Consider the following 27,848-nt stretch of genomic DNA (forward strand, 5'->3'; position numbering starts at 1 on the left):
ACGTACTGACTGATGGTTCGGCCCCATTCAACTTCTGGGTCTCTAAATTGTCCACGTGGCCAGAGCTAGCCTTTTATGCCTTGGAGGTGCTGGCCTGCCCGGCAGCCAGCGTTTTGTCTGAACGTGTATTCAGCACGGCAGGGGGCGTCATTACAGACAAACGCAGCCGCCTGTCTACAGCCAATGTGGACAAGCTGACGTTCATAAAAATGAACCAGGCATGGATCCCACAGGACCTGTCCGTCCCTTGTCCAGATTAGACATTAACTACCTCCCCATAACCATATATTATTGGACTCCAGGGCACTTCCTCATTCAATCCTATTTTTATTTTCATTTTACCATTATATTGCGATGCTACCCAAAGTTGAATGAACCTCTCCTCTGCCTGTGTGCTAGGCCTAAATATATGCCAATGGACTGTTGCAGTGGTGGCTGACATGAAGCCTGATTCTCTGCTATGACATGCAGACTAATTCTCTGCTGACATGAAGCCAGATTGTCTGTTACGGGACCTCTCTCCTCTGCCTGGGTGCTGGGCCTAAATTTATGACAATGGACTGTTGCAGTGGTGGCTGACGTGAAGCCTGATTCTCTGCTATGACATGCAGACTGATTCTCTGCTGACATGAAGCCAGATCCTCTGTTACGGGACCTCTCTCCTCTGCCTGGGTGCTGGGCCTAAATTTATGACAATGGACTGTTGCAGTGGTGGCTGACGTGAAGCCTGATTCTCTGCTATGACATGCAGACTGATTCTCTGCTGACATGAAGCCAGATCCTCTGTTACGGGACCTCTCTCCTCTGCCTGGGTGCTGGGCCTGAATATATGCCAATGGACTGTTGCAGTGGTGGGTGACGTGAAGCCTCATTCTCTGCTATGACATGCAGACTAATTCTCTGCTGACATGAAGCCAGATTGTCTGTTACGGGACCTTTCTCCTCTGCCTGGGTTCTGGGCCTAAATTTATGAAAATTGACTCTTACAGTGGTGGGTGACGTGAAGCCTGATTCTCTGCTATGATATGAAGACTGATTCTCTGCTGACATGAAGCCAGATTGTCTGTTACGGGACCTTTCTCCTCTGCCTGGGTTCTGGGCCTAAATTTATGAAAATTGACTCTTACAGTGGTGGGTGACGTGAAGCCTGATTCTCTGCTATGATATGAAGACTGATTCTCTGCTGACATGAAGCCAGATTGTCTGTTACGGGACCTTTCTCCTCTGCCTGGGTTCTGGGCCTAAATTTATGAAAATTGACTCTTACAGTGGTGGGTGACGTGAAGCCTGATTCTCTGCTATGATATGAAGACTGATTCTCTGCTGACATGAAGCCAGATTGTCTGTTACGGGACCTTTCTCCTCTGCCTGGGTTCTGGGCCTAAATTTATGAAAATTGACTCTTACAGTGGTGGGTGACGTGAAGCCTGATTCTCTGCTATGATATGAAGACTGATTCTCTGCTGACATGAAGCCAGATTGTCTGTTACGGGACCTTTCTCCTCTGCCTGGGTTCTGGGCCTAAATTTATGAAAATTGACTCTTACAGTGGTGGGTGACGTGAAGCCTGATTCTCTGCTATGATATGAAGACTGATTCTCTGCTGACATGAAGACAGATTCTCTGTTACGGGACCTCTCTCCTCTGCCTGTGTGTGTGCTGGGCCTAAATATATGCCAATGGACTGTTGCAGTGGTGGCTGACGTGAAGCCTGATTCTCTGCTATGACATGCAGACTAATTCTCTGCTGACATGAAGACAGATTCTCTGTTACGGGACCTCTCTCCTCTGCCTGTGTGTGTGCTGGGCCTAAATATATGCCAATGGACTGTTGCAGTGGTGGCTGACGTGAAGCCTCATTCTCTGCTATGACATGCAGACTAATTCTCTGCTGACATGAAGCCAGATTGTCTGTTACGGGACCTCTCTCCTCTGCCTGTGTGTGTGCTGGGCCTAAATATATGCCAATGGACTGTTGCAGTGGTGGCTGACGTGAAGCCTCATTCTCTGCTATGACATGCAGACTAATTCTCTGCTGACATGAAGACAGATTCTCTGTTACGGGACCTCCCTCCTCTGCCTGGGTGCTGGGCCTAAATATATGCCAATGGACTGTTGCAGTGGTGGCTGACGTGAAGCCTCATTCTCTGCTATGACATGCAGACTAATTCTCTGCTGACATGAAGACAGATTCTCTGTTACGGGACCTCTCTCCTCTGCCTGGGTGCCGGGGCCTAAATATCTGAGAATGGACTGTTCCAGTGGTGGGTGACGGGAAGCTAGATTCTCTGCTATGGAACCTCTCTCCAATTGATTTTGGTTAATTTTTATTTATTTAATTTTTATTTTAATTCATTTCCCTATCCACATTTGTTTGCAGGGGATTTACCTACATGTTGCTGCCTTTTGCAGCCCTCTAGCTCTTTCCTGGGCTGTTTTACAGCCTTTTTAGTGCCGAAAAGTTCGGGTCCCCATTGACTTCAATGGGGTTCGGGTTCGGGACGAAGTTCGGATCGGGTTCGGATCCCGAACCCGAACATTTCCGGGATGTTCGGCCGAACTTCTCGAACCCGAACATCCAGGTGTTCGCTCAACTCTAGTAACTAGGCTAGGGGACCAATGTACAGTGACATCACTTGGCTTAGGAAGAGCCAGCGGTACTTATTAAGCACCCAAACTCTTCTAACAGCTAATCAGTGGGGGTCCTGGGTGTCAGATCCCCATAGATCTGATATTCATGACCTAACCTGCTGATAAGTCTTTAATAATAATTACCAGATAACCCCTTTAACATCTTTTATGCCATCTATTTGTTTATTGAGATATAGAGAGTAATATGTAAGTATATCTCGGAGCTATCTTAGGCAGAGTTCACATCAGTGTTCAGCCTTTCTGTTCTCCTGCTCTGTTATAGGAGCAGGAGAACGGAAGGAACGGATTTGGCACATAACTGAGCCAAATGGAGCCTATGGACCCCATAGACAATAATGGGGTCAGTTAGGTTTCCGCTCAGAAGATGATTTTGGAGCAAAGACAAAAGTTGTACGTGCAGGACTTTTGTCTCTGCTTCAAAAATCTTCCTTTGGGGTCCGTTGGCTCCGTTCGGTTCAGTTATGTGCCGAATCTGTCCTTTCCATTCTCCTGCTCCTATAACAGAGCAGGAGAACGGAAAGGCTGAACGCTGATGTGAACTCAGCCTTATGTTACCACTATTTATCCTCATACGTCTAAGGCCTCTTTCACACGGGCGTCATGTTTTTTGCCCGGATAAGATGCGGATGCATTGCGGGAAAATGTGCAATTGCAAAACATTGTAATACGTTTTGCACGCGCGTGAGAAAAATCGGCATGTTTGGTACCCAAACCCGAACTTCTTCACAGAAGTTCGGGTTTGGGTTAGGTGTTCTGTAGATTGTATTATTTTCCCTTATAACATAGTTATAAGAGAAAATAATAGCATTCTTAATACAGAATGCATAGTACAATAGCGCTGGAGAGGTTAAAAAAAAAAAATAATAATAATTTAACTCACCTTAATCCACTTGATCGCGCAGCCGGCATCTCTTCTGTCTTCTTTGCTGTGCACAGGAATAGGACCTTTGATGACGTCACTGCTCATCACATGGTCCAATCACATGGTTCATCACCATGGTGAGGGACCATGTGATTGGACAATGTGATGTGACGTCACCACAGGTCCTTAGCCGGCAGCTCAACATTACAGAAGAAGACAGAGATCCGCAACTACGCGATCAAGTGGACTCGGTGAGTTAATTTTTTTTTTATTTTTAACCCCTCCATTACTATTTTACTTTGCATTCTGTATTCAGAATGCTATTATTTACCCTTATAACCATGTTATAAGGGAAAATAATACAGATTGGGTCCCCAGCCCGATCGTCACCTAGCAACCATGTGTAAAAATCGCACCGCATCCGCACTTGCTTGCGCATGCTTACGATTTTCACGCAGCCCCATTCACTTCTATGGGGCCTGCGTTGCGTGGAAAACACACAAAGTAGAGCTTGCTGCGATTTTCACGCAACGCACAAGTGATGCGTGAAAATCACAGCTCATGTGCACAGCCCCATAGAAATTAATGGGTCAGGATTCCATGCGGGTGCAATGTGTTCAACTCGCGCATTGCACCCGCGCGGAAAACTCGCCCGTGTGAAAGGGGCCTAAGGGTTAAGCTATCACATGCAGAGAAGTAACAACATCTATATCATGTGATGATCTTGAATTTGATACCTGCAGCAGTACCTGTTTTGCCTCCTCACCCTATATGCAAGACATCACATCATTATGAGATCGTATATAATTCAATTTAGCTTTGGAGTACTTCATTGAATTATATATGATTTTTTGATTTATAAACCAATCCCTCTGCTTTCAGTTGTACACAGGGAAGGTGTTATCAGTAATTGATAGCATTCTCTGTGTGAGTGTGTATACAGAGATAGCTGTCAGTCACTGATCATTAAAGTCAATGGAGGACGGATCCGTTTTCTATTGTGGCAGATTGTGGCAGAGAAAACTGATCTGTCCCCATTGACTTGCATTGGGGGTCATGCCGGATCCGTCTTGCTCCGCATCCCAGGACAGAAAGCAAGGTTGTGCAGTACTGTATAATGTAGTGCAAAGGAAACACCTAAAGAGGTATACACCAATTATCCATTGTTATTATCCATAATGCCTCCTTTGATAAATGGATTCATTTTTCCATCACATTATGCATTGCTTGTTTCCATGGTTATGACCACCCTGAAATCCATCGGGGTGGCCGTGCTTGCAAACTATAGGAAAAAACACTAGCCTATGTGTGCTCCCACGGTCCCGGCCACCAGAGAGGCCAGCGCTTTTTCCTATATTGTGCAAGCACGGCCACCACTGATGGATTGCAGGGTGGTCGTAACCATGGAAACAAGCAGTGTATAATGTGATGGAAAAATCAATCCAGCTAGCAAAGGAGGCAATATGGACAATCACAATTAGTAAGTGCCCTGTATTAACTTTCTCTACATGATAAATGCCTCTTGCTGAAGTGAGACAAACCCTTTAAAGGAGGCTATACATATTCAATAGCTGTCAGTTGTTTGGCCGACGGCTATCTCTCCTGATTTCCCCATACACAGTCATGTTCTGTCAACTCAACGGGGAATCCTACTGCCAGACACCTCTCTGGTGGTGGCTTATCTCCAGGGAGAACAAAACGACTGGGCAAAAATATTATTTGGGAGCTCCACTCACAAATTAGACTGCTGGCTGGACCCATGGTTCTCAACGGGTTTGGCCAACCATACACTAAATGTGTATGGGCGTTAAGGCTGGGTTTACATGCTCCAGTCAAAACAATGCCCAATCTGGCAGCAAGTAGCCACACAATTTGATGCCTCTATGATCAGAGCTGTTTTAATGGCACAAGAAGGACCTACACAACATTAAGCAGGTGGCTTTAATGTTATGGCTGATAGTATATGTAGGATGAGCTGATACCCACTTTATTCATTACTTCCAAATTTGCGACACATATTGAACCTTCTCAATGATATAGCCACACGGGGGAATTCTCCAGAGATTTTGGTGTGTTTTGTCATTCATTTCACACTATGCATTGCAAAGGGTGAAGTCTGCTATGGAAATCCACATCATAGATTTAAAATGTGCACCGCCAATTTACGCTGTGTTTTTTTTTTTTTTTTCCACAGCATGTATTTCAGATTTCTTAAAATCTCATCCACTTTGCTGCTCACAAAAATTCACAACATATGTATCCCATGTGGATGTATCCTAAATGTAAATGCTTGACCTTGTGCCTAGGTGATACACCAGCTAGTCAGAATAATACATTCTGTTGACTTTATAACCTGTCTTTTATCTTCTAACAGGTTGAAGTTGCCCCGAGACTATCCTATGAAGCCTGGAAACCCCAAGCAGGCACAGGGAGTGTTCCTGGAGGGGAAACATCTGAATGGTAATGATTTCAAGCACTTTTCCACTAGCAGAGTTTTCCATTCTCCTTCTAGCAGAGCCCACCCACATGCCACATACTGATCTACAAAACCTCACCCGCCTAGTGTCACACAGTGTACTTTTCTATTCATACTTAAAACGTCACATTTTTGATAGTTTATATTGTGTTTGTCACCTTGTGACATACTAATGTTGCACCCTATGAAAGTGACATGAATATGTTTTAATATTAAAGAGGTCTGCAGATAAGAACAGACAGGTTATAAACACTGAAAGAAAGCTTGATGTCATCTAAGGCTGATCATCTAAGGCTGTGACTAGATCATCAGGTGCGCTAATATCTTCTGCTAAACTTCTAATAACCTGAAGTTATCACCTGATTACTCTTTTCTGGACTACTCAAAAGAACCTTTCTATGTTCTCAGATATCTTGGTCTCTCTTATGAGGCTTCTTCATTTATGTGAGTGCAGTTTGTTGAACACGTTCTTCTAGCTTATCCTTTTAAGTGTTGCATATTTTAAACATTTAGTGCCGCTTTAAACAGGATATTGCATTAGTGCCCTTGTTCAGCAGGGGAACCATGAAGGGACATCCTGGAATAGAAATAGTTCACATAGAACATTCAATTGTGCTTCCTTCATCAGATTTTAATGTGAGTTTTGTTGGAAGAGCTAACATTATTTTGACCATTTAACTCGTTGTTAGTGCCTTCTGTCAGTGAACAGGTTAATGCATTAGGAATCCCCATTACATGATAAGCTTGAGTGTTCTCCACTCTCCCTCTCCCTCTACTGGTGCATTCCTCAGCCTGTGCTTGCATGCAAGGAGACTAGTCACCTCCCTTATAACTATTTTAATCATTTCAGAACCAGAAGAGGGAGAGGTTGGGTTTACAGCTCGCTTCTCCAAATTACCCTGGGTGGAGCTATCCAATGGCAGGGATTCAGTGTACATAGACTTTCCCCCTCCTCTCAGGTCCAACCCTTCCAGTACAGTTATGCAGAGCACTGCTATTCTGCATAGAGCTCTCACACACAAACACATACACACACCCGCACACGTCCCATGCTAGCTATTTCTGGCCAGCATCCCGGCAAGCAGCATTATCAGAGTTTCTGGATCCCACACTGCTTGTTTCTCCTCTTTGTTCTCTTTCTAGTTTTAAATCTTTAAGGCAGCTGCTAAAATGGCGGATACCACCTTGCATATAGACGAGCAGCCCACCATCATCCCTGATACTCCTCCAGGGGAAACTTCAGATAGTGAGCCCATCAAAGCAGACCAAATCAATGGGGTTTTGGTGCTGAGCCTGCTGGATAAGATTATAGGAGCAGTGGACCAGATTCAGTTGACTCAAACTCAACTGGAGAAAAGACAAGAGGAGATGGAGGAAGTAGTGGGCAGCATTCAAGGAGAACTGACCAAGCTGACCAAGTCTCATGCCACTACCAGCAATACAGCCAGTAAGCTTTTAGACAAAGTGAGAAAGGTGAGCGTCAACGTCAAGACAGTGAGACAAAACCTGGAGCGGCAGCAAGCACAGATCAAAAAGTTGGAAACCAATGAATCCGAGTTGCTGAGACGTAGAAACTTCAAAGTGATGATCTACCAGGTGAGAGCAGTTTCTGTATATCTGTGTATGATGTCAGACTACACTCAGGTCTTTCATATACATTCTCCTCCTTACAAGAGCTAAATCACCTAGTAGAAGAGATATCACTTAGCTAACAAATGCTAAACTTACATTTATTCTGCAACGTAGGGCCTCCTTGGGCTTTAAATTGCTCTGAACAGGCAACAGAGGCTTACATTTAATATAAGACAGCTATATACACTATGTCAGATATCATTTATATGACCATGCAACACAAAGTTCAAGTTATTTTATATGCCTTTGTGACATATTATCAGCTGTTCATGCTCTATATGTATTCTTCATCTCATAGGTATTATGTATGGATTTGTAATACAAAAGGCTTTAAAGGCATATTCAGGCAGATATAAATGTTATTGTTATATGTTATTGTAGCATGTAAACTTCATTGATTGAGTAACTAACTTCCTTTGTATGATTTTATGTAGTTATGCAATTGTTGTACCTTTACATCAAATGTATAGCCCAAAGCTCAGGCATAATGGAGTTAAAGGGTGTGGATTATGGGCGAATGCCAGATTACGCTTTAATATGGTATTTGCTCAAAGAAGCGCTTATGAACGCTCAGAAATTAAATTATTTTGTATGTCAGGGCCCATTACATGTGATTTATATTAATGTAGCAGCTCACGCCACATGTCACCATCCTTGTACTATGCTGGTTAGTATATGTGGCTAGGTAAGTAATGGTTCCATATTTTAAAGGTAAGCCAACAAGTTTCCCAGCATGCATTATATTTCATTTTAATATTACAGCTAAATTCAAGCTGCAAACTACATAAATGTGTATAAATCGCTAGTATAATGGCTACGGTGAAGTCATTTGACAGATCAAGGTGGTGACAGTTGTCGACTGCCTAAGTATTAAAAAAATGCAGATATTTTTGGTATGACAAAGTCAGCCATCTTGTCACATAACTTGCTTTATTGGAAGGATAAACGACGGCGACAATGTATCCTGAGTTTTAGTTTATGTATTGAAGCCGGGTAAATCTTTTTAATTCCAATGTCGGACTGAGCTGGTGCTCACTGATCCCAGGTGTCCACCCTAAGGCCCCCTTCACACAGGCGTCGCGGGTGTGGTCGGGATGCGTTCAGGGTGCATTGCGTGAAACTCGCGCGAGTAGTCAAGCAATTGCGATTACATTCTGTTGTTCAGTTTTTTCCGCGCGAGTGCAATGCGTTTTTCACGCGTGTTAGAAAAAACTGAATGTGGTACCCAGACCCGAACCCGGACTTCTTCACTGAAGTTTGGGTTTGGGTTAGGTGTTCTGTATACTTTATTATTTTCCATTATAACATGGTTATAATGGAAAATAATAGCATTCTTTAATACAGAATGCAAAGTGAAATGTCACTTGAGGGTTAAAAAATAATAAAAACATTATTCAACTCATCCACTTGATCGCGCAGCCGGGATACTCTTCTTTGTTCTTCTTGAAGGACCTGCAAAAGGACCTTCGCTGACGTCATCTCGCTCACCATGTGGTGAGCGCTGTGACGTCAGCGCAGGTCCTGCTGAATGAAGATAGAAGGTCTTTCTAACTTCATTCAGCAGGACCTGCGCTGACGTCACAGCACTTACCACATGGTGAGTGAGATGACGTCAGAGAAGGTCCTTTTGCAGGTCCTTCAAGAAGAACAAAGAAGAGGATCCCGGCTGCGCGATCAAGTGGATGAGGTGAGTAATGTTTTTATAATTTTTTAACCCTCAAGTGACCTTTCACTTTGCATTCTGTATTAAAGAATGCTATTATTTTCCATTATAACCATGTTATAATGGGAAATAATAAAGTAAATGGGGACCTGGGTCACTCTTCACTTGCTTGTGGATGCTACGCGATTTTCACGCAGCCCCATTTATTTCTATTGAGCCTGTGTTGTGTGAAAAATGCATAATGTAGAACATGCTGCGATTTTCATGCAACGCACAAGTGATGCATGAAAAACATCTCTCATGTACACAGCGCGCTTAAAATGAATGGCTCAGGATTAAGTGCGGGTGCAATGCGTTCACCTCACGCATTGCACCCGTGTGGAAAACTCTCCCGTGTTAAAGGGGCCTAAATCTTGCTATATTTCTGCTTGAAAAAATATACTTTAAGGATCATATCGAGGGTTTGTCCAGGACTGAAAGAAATAGAAACAGTGGCACATCTGTCCATGGGTTGTGTCTGGATTTGCAGTTCACCCCCAGAATGGGGATATGCTGCAGTACCAGAAACAACCTATGGACAAGAGTGACACTGTTTATGGGAAAAAAATGAGACCCCTTTTCTAATCCTGGACAATTCCTTCTGAGCTTGTAGAAAAATTCTTCATAGATCATCCCAAGGGAATGCCCTGGATCGAAACGGTTATCACCACATGCCCAAGCTCATGGATATATGTTTGCTCATGAATGTTTATGTGTGGAAATCACTTTAGATGTGTGCTTAAGAGCTATCGTTTATATTCTCACTCAGTTGTAAAAACTTGAAGTCAAGTGGGCTCTAAATTATCCACTAAATGTGTACATTGGTGTAACCTGCTGGATGGACTTACTTACACGGGCTTGGTCTGAAGACTGCCATAACATTTAGTCTGTTTTGGTAATGTGCCACCATAATTAGGAACAAATCATGTCCCTTTCTCGAACACCTATCAATTGTCGAGTCAGTTTTCTTTTTGGCAGTAGAATTTGAAGTTTCCTCACACTGAATTATCACTGATTGTAAGTGAATGGCTGGCCTTGCCACAGTTGCCTCACATATAAGTAAGGCCAAGTGGTGGCAGAAGGCCTCAGAAAAAAAGCATGCTATAGTTTGGAAGAATTGGCAAGCGACCTTGCAACTACTGCACCATAGACATCAATTAAACTTGCATCTCAGCTGTGATAATACCAATGCGTAACCCCAACTTTATAGTGTCACAGCATGCTCCACTTTAAGCTATACAATACACAGACCAACACTGAAAGCACCAACTGTCTCCTAGAAATACTGAACATTTCTCATTTGGGATTATTTTTTCCCACATTCCCACCCCTATACATTGTCTTTTCCAGTGCATATAATACAGTGGAAACCTCTTTGACATGACCACCCAAAATTGCATTTAAAAGTGGTCTTCTAAGGGGGTGGTCTTTTCAGAGAAGATGACCAATATGCATAACATCTGGTCTGGGTAAGGTGGTCTTCTCAAAGATGAGGTTTCACTGTATATAAAAGTAATGCATTCTTGCAATACAGACATGAATATTGTATCTTGTTGCATCTGTTTACAAGCTTTCTCTTTAAACTGCATAGCCTGAAGACAGGAATTCTACATGGCCATTGTCTCACTTCCCACTACATAACAGCAACGTCTGTAATTTGACTACTCTATAAACAGAGAATCATTGCTAAATAGAACCACACAAAATCAATTTTTAACATTTTGTATTTTAGCTCTGTTTCTAGGGAATCCTGCCAATGGGATGAGTGCACTTCTGCTTTTTCCAATGACTCACAGTTTGTTGGGTGTCCTAAGGAATGGGGTGTGCACACAGGCAGAGGAATGAGGTGGGACCGTCAACTGTTATAACTCTAAATGTTTAGTTCTGGGATCAGGCACTTTTTCACTACAAGATATAAGAATATTGACATGAAAGAAAAAGATGAGTGTTCAACCCGACAGCCTTTACATTTCTGAAATTCACCTCTTATCTGCATGCACAGAAGTATATAATACAGTCTCTGATTGAGCAATTCCATTATAGGCAAGTGACAAAACAAATAGTCATATTCAAACAAAAAGTCACCTTGCTGTGTTGGTGGTAATTCACACTATGCGGCAATTCTGCCTCAAAGAGTCCTTGCTGATAGCAGCACCAACCTATTTTAACGCCAAACAGGTAGCAAGCCTTCACCCAGACACAAGGCTGCCAGATCCCAACACAGAGACCTGGCTTCTGAGCCCAGCTGCCTATTTAAGGACAGCCAGGTGCTGCCAAAACCCGGACCGGCATTTAAAATCCGGTCCAGTATTTTACCTCACCGGGCTGTAAATCAGCCCAGCAGCACATGCTGTGAGGAAAATACCTGTTTTCCCAGACCAAACCTCTCACTGTGTCACATACCCCCCCTTTGTTCAACCCTGAGGGGGTGAACACACGCCAGACAATGTACCCGGGACAGTGCATCCGCGTTTCCATGTAACTGGCCTGCCCTGTGTTCCACCGAAATGGTAAAGTTTTGTAGGGAGACCCAGGCATTTCTGTCCTTGGCCTGGCTCATTCACTTGAGAGGGGAGTGGTCAGTCACCTGGCGGAATTTTTTCCCCAATAAAAAATAGCTGAGAGATTCTAGTGCCCACTTGATAGCCAGGCACTCTCTCTCCACTATACTATACTGGGTCTCGGCTGGGGTGAGGAAGACAGCGGGATGCTCCTCCCCGTTGACTTCCTGAGACACTACAGCACCGAGGCCTACTTCAGAGGCATCGGTCTGTACTAAGAACTCCCTATTGAAGTTCGCCAGTGACCCGCATAGGGACGACTTCAAAGTGGAAAAAGCCTCTTCCGCCTGCTCATCCCAGCGAACCATCCACTGACATGTGTTCTTGTCAAGGGGGCCGCTAGAGTAGCAAAGTGGGGAACAAACCTCATGTAAAAGCCCACCATTCCCAGGAATGACTTTATTTGCCTAGTGATGACAGGTCGGGGACAATCCCGTATCGCTTGTATTTTGTTCACTTGAGGTTTGATGACTCTACGCCCGATGACATACCCCAGGTACTTAGCCTCTTCTAACTCTATCGCACATTTTTTGGGTTTAGCGGTTAGGCCAGCTTTCCGAAGGGAGTCTACTACAGCCTACACTTTGGGTAGGTGACTTTCCCAGTCGGTACTGTGGATGACAATATCGTCCAGGTAAACTGAAGCGTACCGATGATGTCGACGAAGCACAATGTCCATTAGTCGCTGAAAAGTGGCAGGGGCGCCATGCAGACCAAAGGGTCAGACCTTATATTGATACAGCGCCTCATGCGTGATGAAGGCAGTTTTCTCTTTGGCAGCCTCCATTAAGGGCACCTGCCAGTACCCTTTCGTGAGGTCCAAAACAGAAAAATACCGGGCTTGTCCTAACCTCTCGATGAGCTCATCCACGCGGGGCATGGGATACGCATCGAATTTGGAAACCTTGTTAAGTTTTCGAAAGTCGTTACAAAACCGCAATGTCCCGTCCGGCTTGGGTATCAATACTATAGGACTGGCCCACTCACTTTTTGACTCCTCAGTTGACGTCTAGCTGCAACATTAGCTGCACCTCCTCCGATATGGCTTTTCGCCAAGCCTCGGGCACCCGGTATGGTTTTAATCTGGATTTTGGAAGTGCATCCAGGGAGGTCCGAGAACACATCCGTGTTCCGACTAACGAACTCCCTGGCCTCCTGAGTCTGTTTAGAGGAGAGGCTGCCAGCAATTTTTACTGTAGCAGCCGCCTCTCTTGCATCAGACAGAGGGGCCAGTACCTCTTCTCCTAGAAAATCCTTCTGCGGGCTATCTTCTGTACAGGTTTCCCTATCTTTCCACGATTTGAGTAAATTCACATGGTAAACCTGCTTTCGCTGCCCTGGCTGGTGTACCTTGTAGTTTACATCTCCAACTTTCTCGAGTACCTCGTAGGGCCCCTGCCACCTAGCGAGAAACTTACTGTCCACGGTTGGCACCAGAACCAAAACCCGATCACCCGGGTTAAAGTTCCTGACCCGAGACTGCCGATTATAGACCCAACTCTTTGCTCGCTGAGCTTCCTCCATATGCTCCCTAACAAGAGGCAACACTGTCTCTATCCGATCTTGCATCTGGGTAACGTACTCAATGACACTTTTAGGTGGAGTGGGTTGTTGTTCCCACGCCTCTTTGGCCACATCCAAGAGACCGCGAGGGTGTCTGCCATATAGCAGTTCGAATGGCGAGAACCCAGTAGAGGCCTAGGGGATCTCTGGCACTGCGAACATGAGATAGGGCAGAAGGAGGCCCCAGTCCTTCCCATCTTTAGACACTACCTTTTTCAACATATTTTTTAATGTTTGGTTAAACCGTTCTACCAGACCGTTCTTCAGATCCTAAAAACAGAGACATCTCTGCTGAGCCCAGCTGCTAATTTAAGGATAGCCAGGTGCTGCCAAAACCTGGATCGGTACTTAAACTCCGGTCCGGTAATTGACTACACCTGGTTGGAAACCAGCCCAGCCGCACATGGTGGGAGGAAAATACCTGCCTTGCCAGACATAACCCCTCACTGTGTCACAGTTTACACCACATTTCTGTATATTTCAGAAGGAAAGAAAAAAAGCATAGGATGAAAATGTATAGGACAGGGATGCAAATGAATACTCAAAAATATACATTCACTTTGTGGTCTTTATGTATTGAACAGTTGATGGTCCTTAAGGCTTATTCCAAGCTTGTGTTAGATCTAGCCCACCAACACGTTCATTCTCGGGGGTCACCTGGGGCTGCAGAAAACTCAGGCTCGTATTCTACAGCGGTTTTACTGGCCTAGCATATTCAAAAAAGTGGAACCGTTTTGTAAGTCTTGCCCGACCTGCCAGATAACTAGCCCCCATCCACATTTCCGTAGCCCCCTAGTACCTCTCCCGATTATCGAAGTACCATTTGACCTGATAGGCCCAGTACTGAAGTCCGCCAGAGGGCATCAACACATTTAGTCATTCTAGACTACGCCACTCGGTACCCGGAGACGGTGCCACTCACTGTGACATACCTCATAGCTAAGGAGTTAATGGAGATGTTTTCCCGAGTAGGACTACCTAAAGAGGTTCTGACCAACCAAGGGACCCCTTTTATGTCCAAGGTGATGAGGGAACTCTGTAAGTTGCTGCACATAAGACAACTACGGCTTACCTGGACGATATTGTCATCCACAGTACCGACTGGGAAAGTCACCTACCCAAAGTGCAGGCTGTAGTGGACTTCCTTCGGAAGGCTGGCCTAACCGCTAACCCCCAAAAAATGTGCAATAGGCTTAGAAGAGACTAATTACCTGGGGTATGTCATTAAGCGTGGAGTCATCAAACCCCAAGTGAACAAAATAGAGGCGATATGAAATTGGCCCCGACCTGTCACCACTAGGCAAATAAAGTCATGCACGCTGGGGAAACAGGCCCCCTAAAGCCTGCTTTGGACTACTGGAGGCAGACCTGCCAGCAAGGTGACTTGTGTTATATGAACTTTCCATTGTGTGTGAATTAACACCAAGACTGCAAAGTTACATGCTGACTTGTGCAATAGCCTCAAGTGTAAATAAACACTGAAGTTTTGAGTTAAGAACTTGTATTTTGCCTCTGTACTGCGCCCGCTTACCCTATCTACCAGAGCGAAACCCCACAAAATCTAATTTAAAACTGAATAAGATCCAACATTTAAGAGCATATACATAGGTCATTCTACAAATCTAGTAGTAACACTATTTTATATTTCTCTTCCTAGTTATCCAATTGCAGTAAATTGTACCTCAAAATATCTTTAATATCTTATGTAACAATGTAATGCAGTATCTGCAGTATTTTATATACTGTATACAATGCGTTTGATTCCTGGAGTGAACCTTACAGACATGGGTGAGGCTCTTATGAATGTGGCCTAAGGCTACATTTTCAAGATAGTGAAAACCGTCTGTCACTATTGTTTTAAGAACAATGGTAGTCTATACAGATATTCACACATTTTTAACCGCCCATGTATAACGGCTGTCAAAAAATAGGAAATGTCCTATTTTATCCCTTTTCACGGACGGACCCCATACACATGAAGGGGACTGTTTTTCAGAAAGAGGACATTTCTAATGTTTTTAATGACCTTTTTTTTCACTGTTAGGCCGAGTTCACACGAACGTGGGGGATCCGTGGCCGTATTGCGGCCCGCAAATTGCGGGCCGCAATACACAGCCACAATTCCGTGTGCATTCCGCATCATGGATGTGGACCCATTCACTTCAATGGGTCCGCAAATCCGGAAATGCGGGACAGCCACACGGAACGGAACCGCTCGGAAGCACTACGGAGTGCTTCCGTGGGGTTGCGTCCCGTACTTCCGTTCCACAAAAAGATACAACATGTCCTATCTTTTTGCGGATTGCGAACCCATTAAAGTGAATGGGTCCGCGATCCAATGTGGCTGACCTACGGCCGACGATCGTGCATTGCGGCCCGCAATTTGCGGGCCGCAGCACGGGCACGGGTCACACACGTTCGTGTGAAGTCAGCCTTATGTGAATGTTGATAAGGGTACCTGCACATGGGTGCAAGTCAATATGCAGAAGATCCACACGCACTTCCATGTGGATTTCTGTGCATTTCTGCACCCAAACTGCACCACAAATCTAAATTTCTAACAGCGGTTTTGTGCAGATTTGAATGGATTTTGCCGCAGATCTAAAGCCTTTGTTATAAATGCTATAGATTTCTAATCCAGACAACAGGCCAATTTCCGCACGGAAAACATCTGCAAAGTGTACACAATATTTGCTTAATCTCACACACTTTGCTGGTACTACTCTTCTGTTTTTCCCCATGGGAATCCGTGCAGAAAAAACATGCATATTCCTCTACGTGTGGAGGTACCCTAATGGTGCTACTACTCATGCATGTTAATGGCCGTGGGTAGTACTCTCTACATACTGCTAATTGCCAACTGCACCTGGACAGGTGCAGCCTGGCAGTTGCCTGCACTGCTTCTTAGACTATCTGATGCCCATATGCATCCTTAGCCCGAGACACTTTCAGCTGCTCTTGGATTGGCTGGGCAAGCAGAAAGTGTCCCGGACTATTGATGCACAGTGTGCATCAGATTGCCTGAGAAGCAGCACTCTTATCTTAGATGGAAGAACAGGGGCACAGGAAGTGGCGGATCTGTGGCTCAGTAAGTGAAATGGAGGGCACAATGTAAGAGAGCTCTCTGTTCCTTGGTCAATGTGAAGTTTTTATTTGGAACCACTAGATCACATTGTTCTTGGGTATTGGTTTTGGCGCTTTGATTTTTGGTGCCCACCTAGGTGCCTTAGAGTATATTCTTTTCCAGCCCCCACCCCACATATGTCCCTGTCCAGTATGCCCAAATAGACCATCTATTTGCTTCAGTGCATAGCAAGTGTAGTAATAGATTAGCAAAAATCAAGAGTGGAGCATATCATTACATTTAATGAAGGAACAGATAGGGCATGTTAATATGTGGCAGATCCCAAGCATCTTAAAGGGTTTGGTTACAATTACTGCATATACTGCAAAACCATATCTATACTGTTTAAAATATGTTTTTAGACACATGAATTTTCCAGCAAATTGCCAATATACTATCCTTACTTTATGGCTACTCCCGTTTTTAATCCCCTTTAGTTTTGAGAAAAGACCATTCCTCTACACCTAGTAGAAGTATGCGATTCCAGAGGGAAACTTTGCCATGGCCTTCTCCAACCATTTTGATCATCTTATTTACCCCTATCAAGGCACATTTACTGTTATAACTCGTACTAAATAGTTTCCTCCACGGTAACATTTCTCACAGTCAGGGGCGTAGCTATAGTGGAAGCAGCTGCTATGGCGTCCGAACTCAATAGGGGCCCACCCAAGAGGAGAACTAAAAGATTTTATTATCAAGGCCCCCTCAACAGTATTACACAATTACATTATATAGTGACAGTATATACAGTGAAATAACAAGCAGTATATACTGGACATGTAGGAAATGGACGGAGCGTCTGCCAGGCTTGGTCGGAGAGAGCGATCTTCACTAGCTACAGGAGTGGGGGTTGCATGGAAGGAGGCATTTAAAAATTTGGTAATAATGAGTTAGAAGGAAGCAACTAGTTGACGAAGATTCTCATCGCAATTAACCACTTAGTTCTTCTACATGTTAAAAGCAGTTTACAAACACATAGAACATTCATCAGGTGATCGTTGGCACGTTTACATAGGAAAATTATTGGGAACAAGTGTTCTTTCCCAATAATTAGGCCAACAATTGTGTGGTGTAAACCCGCCTTTACTCTAAAGATTTCTTTAGATTATTATCCAGCACATTACAGACTCCCTTATATATGTGCCTGTGTTCTGATCATGATGGATTCACAGGTCAACAATAGAAAAGGTTAGTTGCATGCGGCTGAGTCATGATACCAGATGAGAATGGCACTGTGTCTAGAACAAAGCAGCCATATTTTTCCAATCTTATACAGTACAGCCCCTACATTTTTCAACTGCTCCTTTCTCTGTTATCAGATCATTCCTACTTATAAAGGGAAGCATATTAGGGAATAGCTGTGCCCTCTAATTTCTTTTTCTGGAGAAAGAACAAGGATCAGTTTATACTTGTTGGCAGTATGAATCCACCCAGTAAGTTTGTCATAAATGTCGTCTTACTTTGTACATGATTCATTTTGCTGGTTTATAATAGAGTATTGTTTTTAGAACATGTTCAGGCAGCTGATCACCAGCAGACATCTCAATTTTAACCTATTATTAGACAATAGTCATTCACGATAATATTTTATCCAGTGGCGCACCATTGTTATTTGTATCTACAGTTTCATCATCACCTGCACACATTAAGGCTAGTTTTACCCTAGCCTTGTTGGATTCTGGCAGGCAGTTCCATTGCCGGAAGTGCCTGCCGGATCCGGAAATCCGTATGCAAACGGGTATCATTTGTTTCCGGATACGGATCCGTCTGACAAATGCATTGCAATACCGGATCCGTCTCTCAATACCGGAAAACTTTAATGCTAGTGTGAAAGTACCATTAGTAATGTATATTATCACTCAAGCTTATTCACATGTCTGTGTCCATGACCAGAAGGTCTTTGTTTTACCCCTGACGAGGTCCATGAAAGGACGTGTTTGGGTCAGTTTTTTGTCCTCCATGTGTCATCCTTTTACCATGTTCACTACTATACTGATAAATTGCTCTCCAGTGCATCCCCTAACAATAGTCAGTAAGAACCACAGAATCTGGATGACATCTGTCTTCTGTCAGCGGTTTTCAATGGGTGTGTTTTGTCCGCAACACACAGGGTTGGACACAGGGTTGGACACAGGGTTGGACTGGCCGACTAGAATACCACACGATCCAAGCTCTGACATAGGAAAGAATCCCTAATAAAACACGGTGACTAAAGTCTACCAGAAGACAATTTAATTTGGAGCTGACCTTGGAATAAGATAAGGGAGGGATGGACATACCATATGTGCAGCTGCACAAGGACCCAGGAGGAAAAGGGATTCACCACCATCTTATCAACAAAATGGCAATTCATAATAATGTCTACTTTATTGCATGCAAAGGACTATTTATCTATTGTCATTGCAGTTATGGGTGTATAAAACTCCAAAAGAGAAGTTGGTACACCATTAAACAATTTGCAACAAAGGATAAGCTCCTCACTCTCAACAAATTAGGCTAGTTTCACACTAGCGTTCGGCTCACGAGCGGACCCGAACATCAGTCTGGCGGCGTTCAGCCTCCGCTCAGCAGGCGGACACCTGAACGCTGCTTGCAGCGTTCGGGTGTCCGCCTGGCCGTGCGGAGGCGTGCGGATCCGTCCAGACTTACAATGTAAGTCAATGGGGACGGATCCGTTTGAAGAGGCCACACTATGGCTCAATCTTCAAACGGATCCGTCCCCCATTGACTTTCAATGTAAAAGTCTGGACGGATCCACTCAGGCTAATTTCACACTAGCTTTTTTTTTGCCAATATAATGCAGACGGATCCGTTCTGAACGGAGCCTCCGTCTGCATTAATATGATCGGATCCGTTCAGAACGGATCCGATCGAACGCTAGTGTGAAAGTAGCCTTAGCTGTTACTTAAAAGGGGCCCACATACTTTTCTTGCACAGGGGCCCTGTACATTCTATGAGAGTGGGCCTTCAGGATTGATTATACTACCTTAAAACAGAGCATTAAGTTTTTTTTCTGACAAATTTTCCCTAAGTAAGACCTCCAAAATTAATTGAAATCCACTATGCCTCTTGACCAAAAGTAAAATACAAAAATAAAGTAAAAAATTCACCTTTAAAATGCAGCATTCCTAAAAGAGAGTTTTTTGCTTTGGAAATTAAATGGTCAGTGTCTGTAATTCTAGGAGCTATCAAGGAATTAATAATGATTACCTACTCTCAGGATAGGACATCATTATCACATTGGCAGGTTTGCCAGGACTCAGACCCCTGCCGATATGATAATGATGTCCTATCAGATGTTTCAAGTTGCCGCCGCGCTCACCACCGGAGTTCTGGTGAGCACAGCCGACTACCGGCAGCTTTCCAAGCACAGCCCATTTGACTTGAATGGGGCTGAGCTGCAACTAGTCCATGTGAATGATGTATGGTGATGTCACATCGCCTAGGAACAGGCCACAGCACTCGTAGAGCACCAACCTCTTATAACAGCTGATCGGCAGGGGTCCCAGGTGTCGGACCTCCACAGATCTTATATTGATGACCTATCCTGATCATGGGTTATCAATATAAATTCCTGGATAACCTCTTTAAGTCTAAACATAAGATTATTGTCAGCTGAGATATTGTTTTGGTGTGTAATAAGAAACTCCATAAGGGTAGTTCTTTAAAACTGCAGATTTTGATGCATTTTCAGGCTAATTTCACTGTAACGTATTCAGTCTGGGAAACACACTCCATGTGACAGATGTATTTCCCTGACTGAGCACTGCGGCTCTTCCCTAAACTCACATCATTGTAATGATTTATGACGCTGTTTGTTTCTGCCTACACCATGGGTCTATTGTTCTTTACTCACCTAAAGTTGTTGGCCCCAGCAATCAGCAGTTTTAAGAGGAGATTACTCGTAATTACACTACGCCGCTGCTGCAATGCATAGTGTTATGAAGAGGAAGCTGCGTTCGCGTGGAGCGCCGCCTCCTCTTCAAACAGCCGATCAACGGGATAGGTCATCAATACATACCGCCTGCACAGTACAGAAGATCCACCGTCAAGCAGGCACACACAGCTCACAGATCAATATGGTGTGAGTTCAGGGCAGAGGAGCAGTATTCAGTCAGGGAATACAGCCACCGCACGAAGACCGTTTCCCAGACTGAATGCACTGACTTGAAATTGGCCTTAGGAGAAGTCCATCAGGAAGAAGCACAAGTCCTTCTTTTAAGCCTTGTTCACACAAGTGAGTTTTCCGTATGGGTGCAATGCGTGAATTTAACGCATTGCACCTGCACTGAATCCTGACCCATTCATTTCTATGGGTCTGTGTACATGAACGTTGTTTTTCAAGTGTCAGTTCTACTGAGAACACTTTCGCCCATAGAGATTTTGGGGGTCTATATTAGGTGTATTTCTGGCGCACATTATTTGCGTGACGTGGGCAGGGAAGGGGACAGGCCGGCAGGTCTGTCTCATTAATTATTTTCTATACCTGTTTTAGGCATAGAAAATGGTCTAAATGTAAGCAAGGTAGGAAGCTGTCTTAGGGCTCGTTCACACAACCGCATTTGCAATACATGGGCACCTTTCTGTTGTAATTTTGCATCACGGATGCGGACCTATTCATTTCAATGGGTCCGCAAATCCGTAGATGTGGAACGGAAGCACGGAACAGAACACTACGGAAGCAAATTTTTGGGGAACGGAGGGATTGCGGACCCATTCAAGTGAATGGGTCTGCGATCCCCATGCGCCTGTTCCACGGAAGGTGCCCATGCATTGCAGACTGCAATTTGCGGTCCACAGCACGGGCGCGGGCTTCACACGTCCGTGTGAACGACCCCTTACATTTAGATTGGTGCTAGATTCCCAAACTTATGGAGAGGCCGACGCCTATACATAACTTCGTCGGATCCACTGCCAACTATAGGGGTTAAGACCTAAAGTCTAAAACGCCGGTCTTAATAAATGACCCCTTTTATTTCTAGTAGGTCCCCCTAAAGAAAGCTCCATTACAGCATATGCGAGGCTAGAGGCAGTGGTCTATGTGTGGGAGGGGTGGGGAAAGAAAGTATCCGGAGCTAACATTTGTCTCTAAGTCAGCGTGGGCAGCAAATGTGCTTCATGTGGGTGTGTGGGAGGAATAGTACTCAAAACTCATGTTACCAATGACTGTATTCAGAGGAATTAATGATTTTATCTCATAATTATTGCATATTAATAGTAATAATTTGGTATTACAGTAATTGTGTTAGGTCTATAATCCTAATATTCAGGCCTGAAACCAGTTACTCTAGTTATAGAGAGTACTAGATGTGTTATCTGTTCCCACAAACCTTTCTCAAATAAGACTGACAGCTTCTAGTATTAGCTTTATAAAATGGATTGGGCCTAATGCATTGCATTTAGGAAGATACGTGTCCTAGTATATATGTTTTAGGATATGACAGGAACATTTTGTCTGTGTACTATGAGAAAAGACTTGTGTATGTATGAGGGAAGACTGGCATATTGCCTGATGTATATGTACTGTATATGAGAGTACCAGTACATGTCTTAAAGTCTTTCAGAAGGAGAAGACAAGTGTGTATGTTGGAGTGTGAATTAGGAGGAGGTAGGTACATGAGCCAATGTGTGTGGGGATATGGATATAGATGCTTCTGTCCTACAAGGAAAGGTGAGTTTTTGATGTTTGTTTAATAGAAGGGGGTGAGAGGAATACCATAGCCTTGTGTCTATGTACACACCATAGGAAATGATCAGCCATAAGATAATGTATATTCCATAAAGTGCCTCATGATGATATTGATGAAAATGTTTAAAATCTCCAGGGGTGTCCTGAGGACAACTGATGACCACTAACACCAAGCTCTTTAGTTGCTACAAACTCAGAGTATGAGTAGTCGGTGAGAGTCTGGCTTCATACATGGGTCCAACTCTGAGAGTGCAGCTAATGCCTGGTTCCCGCAGGCTGAAGGAATGCAGGGATCCTGCATGTCTGGAGCGTGAATCACAAAACTAAATATGGGTTGCTCTTTCTGCCAAGTGAACACCAATATAGTGGCTGCATACAGGACACAGCACAGGGGGTAGGGAACACAGTAAATACATTGAAATAATTTGTGGGAAGATCAAGGCAGTCAGGAGGCTCACACTTTGACCTAATACTAATATATGCCATTGAGGATATGACCAAAATAATTGAAGTACCTGAAAAAGTGCATGTGAGCCTGATCCATGAATAGTTATTTCATTCTAATTTGTTAGAAAAATTATTTAACGGGGAGTATACATTTAATAGGGCTTGTGGCCCTTATTTAAGTTACTAGCCATGTCCCTTCCGTTCTCCATCATTCTTAATTTGGTAACTCTTCAATAAGTATCTCTTAAATCTCCTAAAAATCTAAACGTAACAGTATGTCAGTATGTACATCTTTCCAGCATGCATACCTAATGCTCTGATTTGTCAATATGCTATAAAAATACTGGTACCACTGCAATTGAAGATAATGCAGGAAAGCAACCCTGAGTTATCATTAGATTGCCTGGCCCTGTTTCCATAACTAAAAATGGTGACCCTATATCAAATACAGAGAATTTTTTTTAATTAAGCACGGGCTCGGTTTTAGGATTTAGTGGGGATCTCTAAGGTTGACGCATTGGTGAACGTGTTTGCAGCTCTGTTAGAGGCATCTGGGGCTGAAGAACTGATAGTGGAAACTAAACTACTAATGAGGCATGTGAACCTGAAGCACTAATGAGGGCAGATTAGGCTTAAGAATGCATAGGAGGATATAGGGGCATTTGAGGCTGAAGCAATGATGGGGCATCTGAGGCTGATGAGGTATCTGAGGCTGAAGTGCAGATAGAGGCAAATGAGGCTAAAGCACTAATGGTACACCTAAGAGTTAAGCACTGATGAAGACATCTGAGGCTGAGGCACCATTGGAGGCATTTGAGGCCAAAGCACTGATAGGGGCATCTGAGGATGAATCACTAATGGGTACATGTGAGGCTATGGTACTGACGGAGGCATCTTTTCACGGCTGTGTCATGGTCTGGTGGTAGTGGACCGTGACACTTTAGCCGTGCATGCTTGTTGCCGGTGGCAACGTGTCAGTTTTTAGCATGTTTACACACTTGCCCTTTAAGGTTTTTGCCCCTTCCCATTCTGGTGGGTATGGGGTTAATGTGTGAGCAAGGTGGAGCTGGGTGTGGGCACTTATAGTACTTGTGCTTGGAGCATGAGGTTAGTGGGACTTCACCTTCTTGTGGAGCTTGAGTTATGCTGCCATCCTGGACCTACCGTCTGTCCAGTTTGAGGTCCACCTTGTTGGACATACTGTCACGGTGGGGAGTGGGGGAAACTCCCCACTGTACAATGTGGGTTGGTGGGATATGCCACTATGCCTGGAAACAGGAATAAAGGGAGCTGGACACCTTCTAACACATCCCTAAATCCTGGCCCTGACCTCCTAACTGCATGAGCGAACCCTTCTGGTGGGAAGGCTCATACCCGGAACCTCGGGCCCTACTAACCCTAGAGATCCCTGGTAATAATGTCAGGGCTTGGAGACTCTGGTTTATCCGTGTCGTGCTAAAAACTACACATTGCCACTGGCAATAAGCATGCACGGCTAAAGTTTCACGGTCCACTACCACCAGACCATGACACAGCCGTGACACATCTGCTGCTTAAAGGGAACCTGTCATGTGGATATTTGATTATAATCTAACTAATTATATACAATCATTAACTACTAAAAAGTACCTTAGATGTATTCACTTACTGGTGTGACAGATGGTTACCTCATAATATACACACAAAGATGCCGCATGCCAATGAGCTGATTCGAGTCCGGCGTGATGTCATTGAGTCCAGCGTATATTTAATTCAGAGCTATAGCCACTCCCCTGCCCACCTGCTGCTGATTCCTATGGAAACAAACTGTCATTCAGCAGCAGGTGGGCGGGGAGAGTCAGGAGCTCATGAATATTCATGACTCATCATTATCAGCTGGAGCTTTTCAATACAAGATGTTGGCAGATTGACTGGGTCAATTAAAGAAAGTGACCCAGCATTTTGCTAAGAGAATCAGTCACTTATTTATGTTGCCCTTAGTTAGGACACCATAAAACTGGTGACAGGTTCCCTTTAAGTGCTGGTGACTGGGGACATCTTAGTCTGAAGCAATGATGGGGACACATGGAGCTGAAGCACTGATGGAGGCATCAGGGGCACTGATGGGGGTGTCTGAGTCACTTTTTATCTATTAACCATAATAGGTGCCATACAGCAAAGATCTCCATACTGTATATGCTTTCAACAGGACACAGAGTGTGCTCACTAAAGATTTTACTAAGTAGCTCAGGATGGCAACTGGTAAAAATGGGGACTATGATAAAAGAATGAGCCACAAAACATCAGTAACCTAACATATGCTCTCTTTTGGCATACACTGAGTACCTAAAGCACTTTGGATATGTTCAGCATTTGTTAGGTGGTCGAAGCTCTTCCAAAGAAAATGCTGTATTGTGTGGCTAAAGTATTTCATGATTACTTCTCAGAGATGACACTGTACTGATGGTTTAGATCAGGATAAATACAATAGAGAAATATGGAGACACCTATATTTGCATGGTTGCAGTATAGTGATGATACCTGGGAACTGATCTCTGAGCAGTGTCTCTTCTTCTGAAAAAGGCTTTAGAAGCCAAATAAAGTTGTATAATCCTTCCTAGTCTGGTAAGGAGGTCCAGTGTGAGAGTTTACATTTGCAAAAGGCTGTTTTTGGATGTGTTATGGTAACTGTCACTGTGGAAAAAGTGGGATTATTCCAGTGAGTCACTAGGCAGCCAGCGTACTTACACACCATGTGCAGTGCATTTCCCACTTCAGTGTTAACTCTGTAAAGAAAAACTCACATCAGTGGCATTTTTCTTGAGGATTTAGGATATTATGATGTTACATGAACTCTGTTATACACAATGAAATTTGCATGGTTGGAATAACCGTGCAGATATTCCAATGCTGTGGGAAAGGATGGGCTATAAAGACAGTAGGTTAAAATAGCCTAGAATCACACATAAAGATACAACAGCTGGATGGTATGGAACTCACTACACTTCAGTATATCCTGGCAATCAGGCAGAAGATTGATAAATATCTAGGTGACCTGTCTGTTTGTACAGTATATACCAGACATTATCCTCCACTGATATTAACTGCTGTGATCAAGGTCTAAGGATGGGGCAACATGATGATCCTAAGCGTGACAGGCGTCACATAACCAAGGATAGCAGTATAGCACTGCAGCCATAGAAATTAATGCGGTTGCAGCATGACTCGCAACATTTTCTTGCGACTGAAGATTTTAGCAAAAAATCCAGCAGGGTTGGATTTTTTTTTTTTTTTTACGATTCCAGGGTTGCAGTTGCGGCAAACATAGTGAGTAGTACTGCGACCCCATTCATTTCACTGGCTACAATTCTACAATGTGATCCAGGGGCAGAATGGCCATAGACCTTATAGGGAAATTTCCCAGTGGGCCTGTGCCCAAGGGGCCACCCGAGCCCTGCTCATGGTCAACAGCCAGGTAAATAACGATCTAATGCTCTCAGCATTAATTAATGTGAGAGCATCAGGCACTTACGCACCTGGCCAGCTGTCAAAGGTGCTTCCTGAATTCAAGTATATTGCCATTCCTCAGGACAATGATACAGTTTCATACTGTGGTGTGGGCAGCAGTATTTTGTGCTGCACTGTGGTATTTGGTTCTGCAGTGGCAGCGGTGTGGGTTGCACTAGTGGTATTTGGTTCTGCGGGGGAAGTATTTTGTTCTGCGCTATGTTATTGTTAGCCCCGCCTACTTCTGTTGTCCTGTCTACATGTGTTGGTCCTGCCTTCTGTCAATTTGGACCCACCTACAATATGAGGCCACTTTTAGGTTTTTTGCAGGGTCGCTTTAGATTCCCAGTTCGCCCCTGCTTTGATACTTAGTTGCCAACACCTGTCCTGCCCAAGATCGCTGTGTAGCTCCTGCGTAAACCATAAACCAACTGGGACACAGCTGATCACTTGTTTTGTCTGTCTCCTCAAGAAACCAATTAGCTATGTATCTGTCCTGAAGAATGCTACTGTAGATGCTGTGACCCATTGCTTGAACAATGAAGGTGAATTCTCCTCAGCCCTGTATGTTATGATTAAGATGCATTCAATGCTAAAATTTACAATGATAGTATTTTTTTTAGCATATCCTCATGTATTTTAATTAGGATACAAAGGACAAGTTCTATTTTGTAACTGTAATCTGTCAGTAAAGTTACAGATGGTCTGGTAAAGCAGTAACAAGTCATAAGAGTTCTAAAATATCAGTATGCTACAGTAACCCACAATGTACTACTTCAGCCCTCCCTGTCAAAGGAAGTGTTAATGTACAGTACAGTGTAATGAATATTCAGCCTGTGAATGCCTTGTGTATCCGGACCACGTTCACGTTCATTGTTTTGTGACTGACGCCCAACCTGACTCTTTCCATTGTTACAATATATTCCGGTTAGGTGTTAATTGCAAAAACAGATTTCTTATTCTGGTTGTTACTTGCATAAGCAGCCTAGGGATTTTTAAGGAACAAACAAGCAAATCATTAGCAGGTCACATATTTTGTTTAGCTTTTGATAGACACCAGTGTTAAAAACATTTGATAACCCTTTATACACCTTTTTATGGTGGTCATAAAGGTGCCTTAGGATAGGCTGCTGCTTTTGTATGGCAGCATAGTCGAAACGTTGCACGGGTCTCCCATGTAGGGAAGAGCAGGAGCTCAGCTCTCTTATGACAGCTGGGCTCCTGCTCTAACATGCCGAAGATGCAGAACTACTGATTGGGGCCAGGGGCGGACTGGCCATAGACCCCACAGGGAAATTTCCTGCTGGGCCAATGCTCAGGGGCACTTGAATACTGCAGCAAGGGTGGTTGTATTTTGTGCTGCACTGTGGTATTTGGTTGTGCATGGGCGATATTTTGTTCTGCACAACAGAATTGTTGGTCCTGCCTACTTGTGTTGCCCTAGCCTTATTTCGATTTGGACTTGCCTACAACATAGGGCAACTTTAAGTTCCCAGTCTACCCCTGAGGCTATTTAACACCTTAGATACCATCTGGCATTAAAGTGGTTTCAGAGGGGTGCTCCCTTTGTCATCCATTGGCATCCCTGTAAATGCAATTGCGGAGTACCAATGATTTTACATGGCCTGGTGTAATGAAGGCCCTCAGGTCTGCC

The 27,848-nt window shown here is 44.0% G+C and overlaps 1 protein-coding gene across 1 annotated transcript in view; it reads left to right on the plus strand.

Moving 5' to 3' along the window:
• The first annotated feature begins 6,921 nt into the window (after positions 1-6,921).
• The window catches only part of CAVIN1 (caveolae associated protein 1), a 47,900-nt gene continuing 26,973 nt past the window's right edge, over positions 6,922-27,848 (plus strand). Inside the window, exon 1 of the mRNA XM_044296967.1 lies at positions 6,922-7,586. Coding sequence (XP_044152902.1) covers positions 7,161-7,586 — 426 coding nt within the window. The 5' untranslated portion in view covers positions 6,922-7,160. The remainder of the gene's footprint in view (positions 7,587-27,848) is intronic.

This window comes from Bufo gargarizans, chromosome 6, assembly GCF_014858855.1.
Source record: "Bufo gargarizans isolate SCDJY-AF-19 chromosome 6, ASM1485885v1, whole genome shotgun sequence".
NCBI classification, from domain to species: domain Eukaryota; kingdom Metazoa; phylum Chordata; class Amphibia; order Anura; family Bufonidae; genus Bufo; species Bufo gargarizans.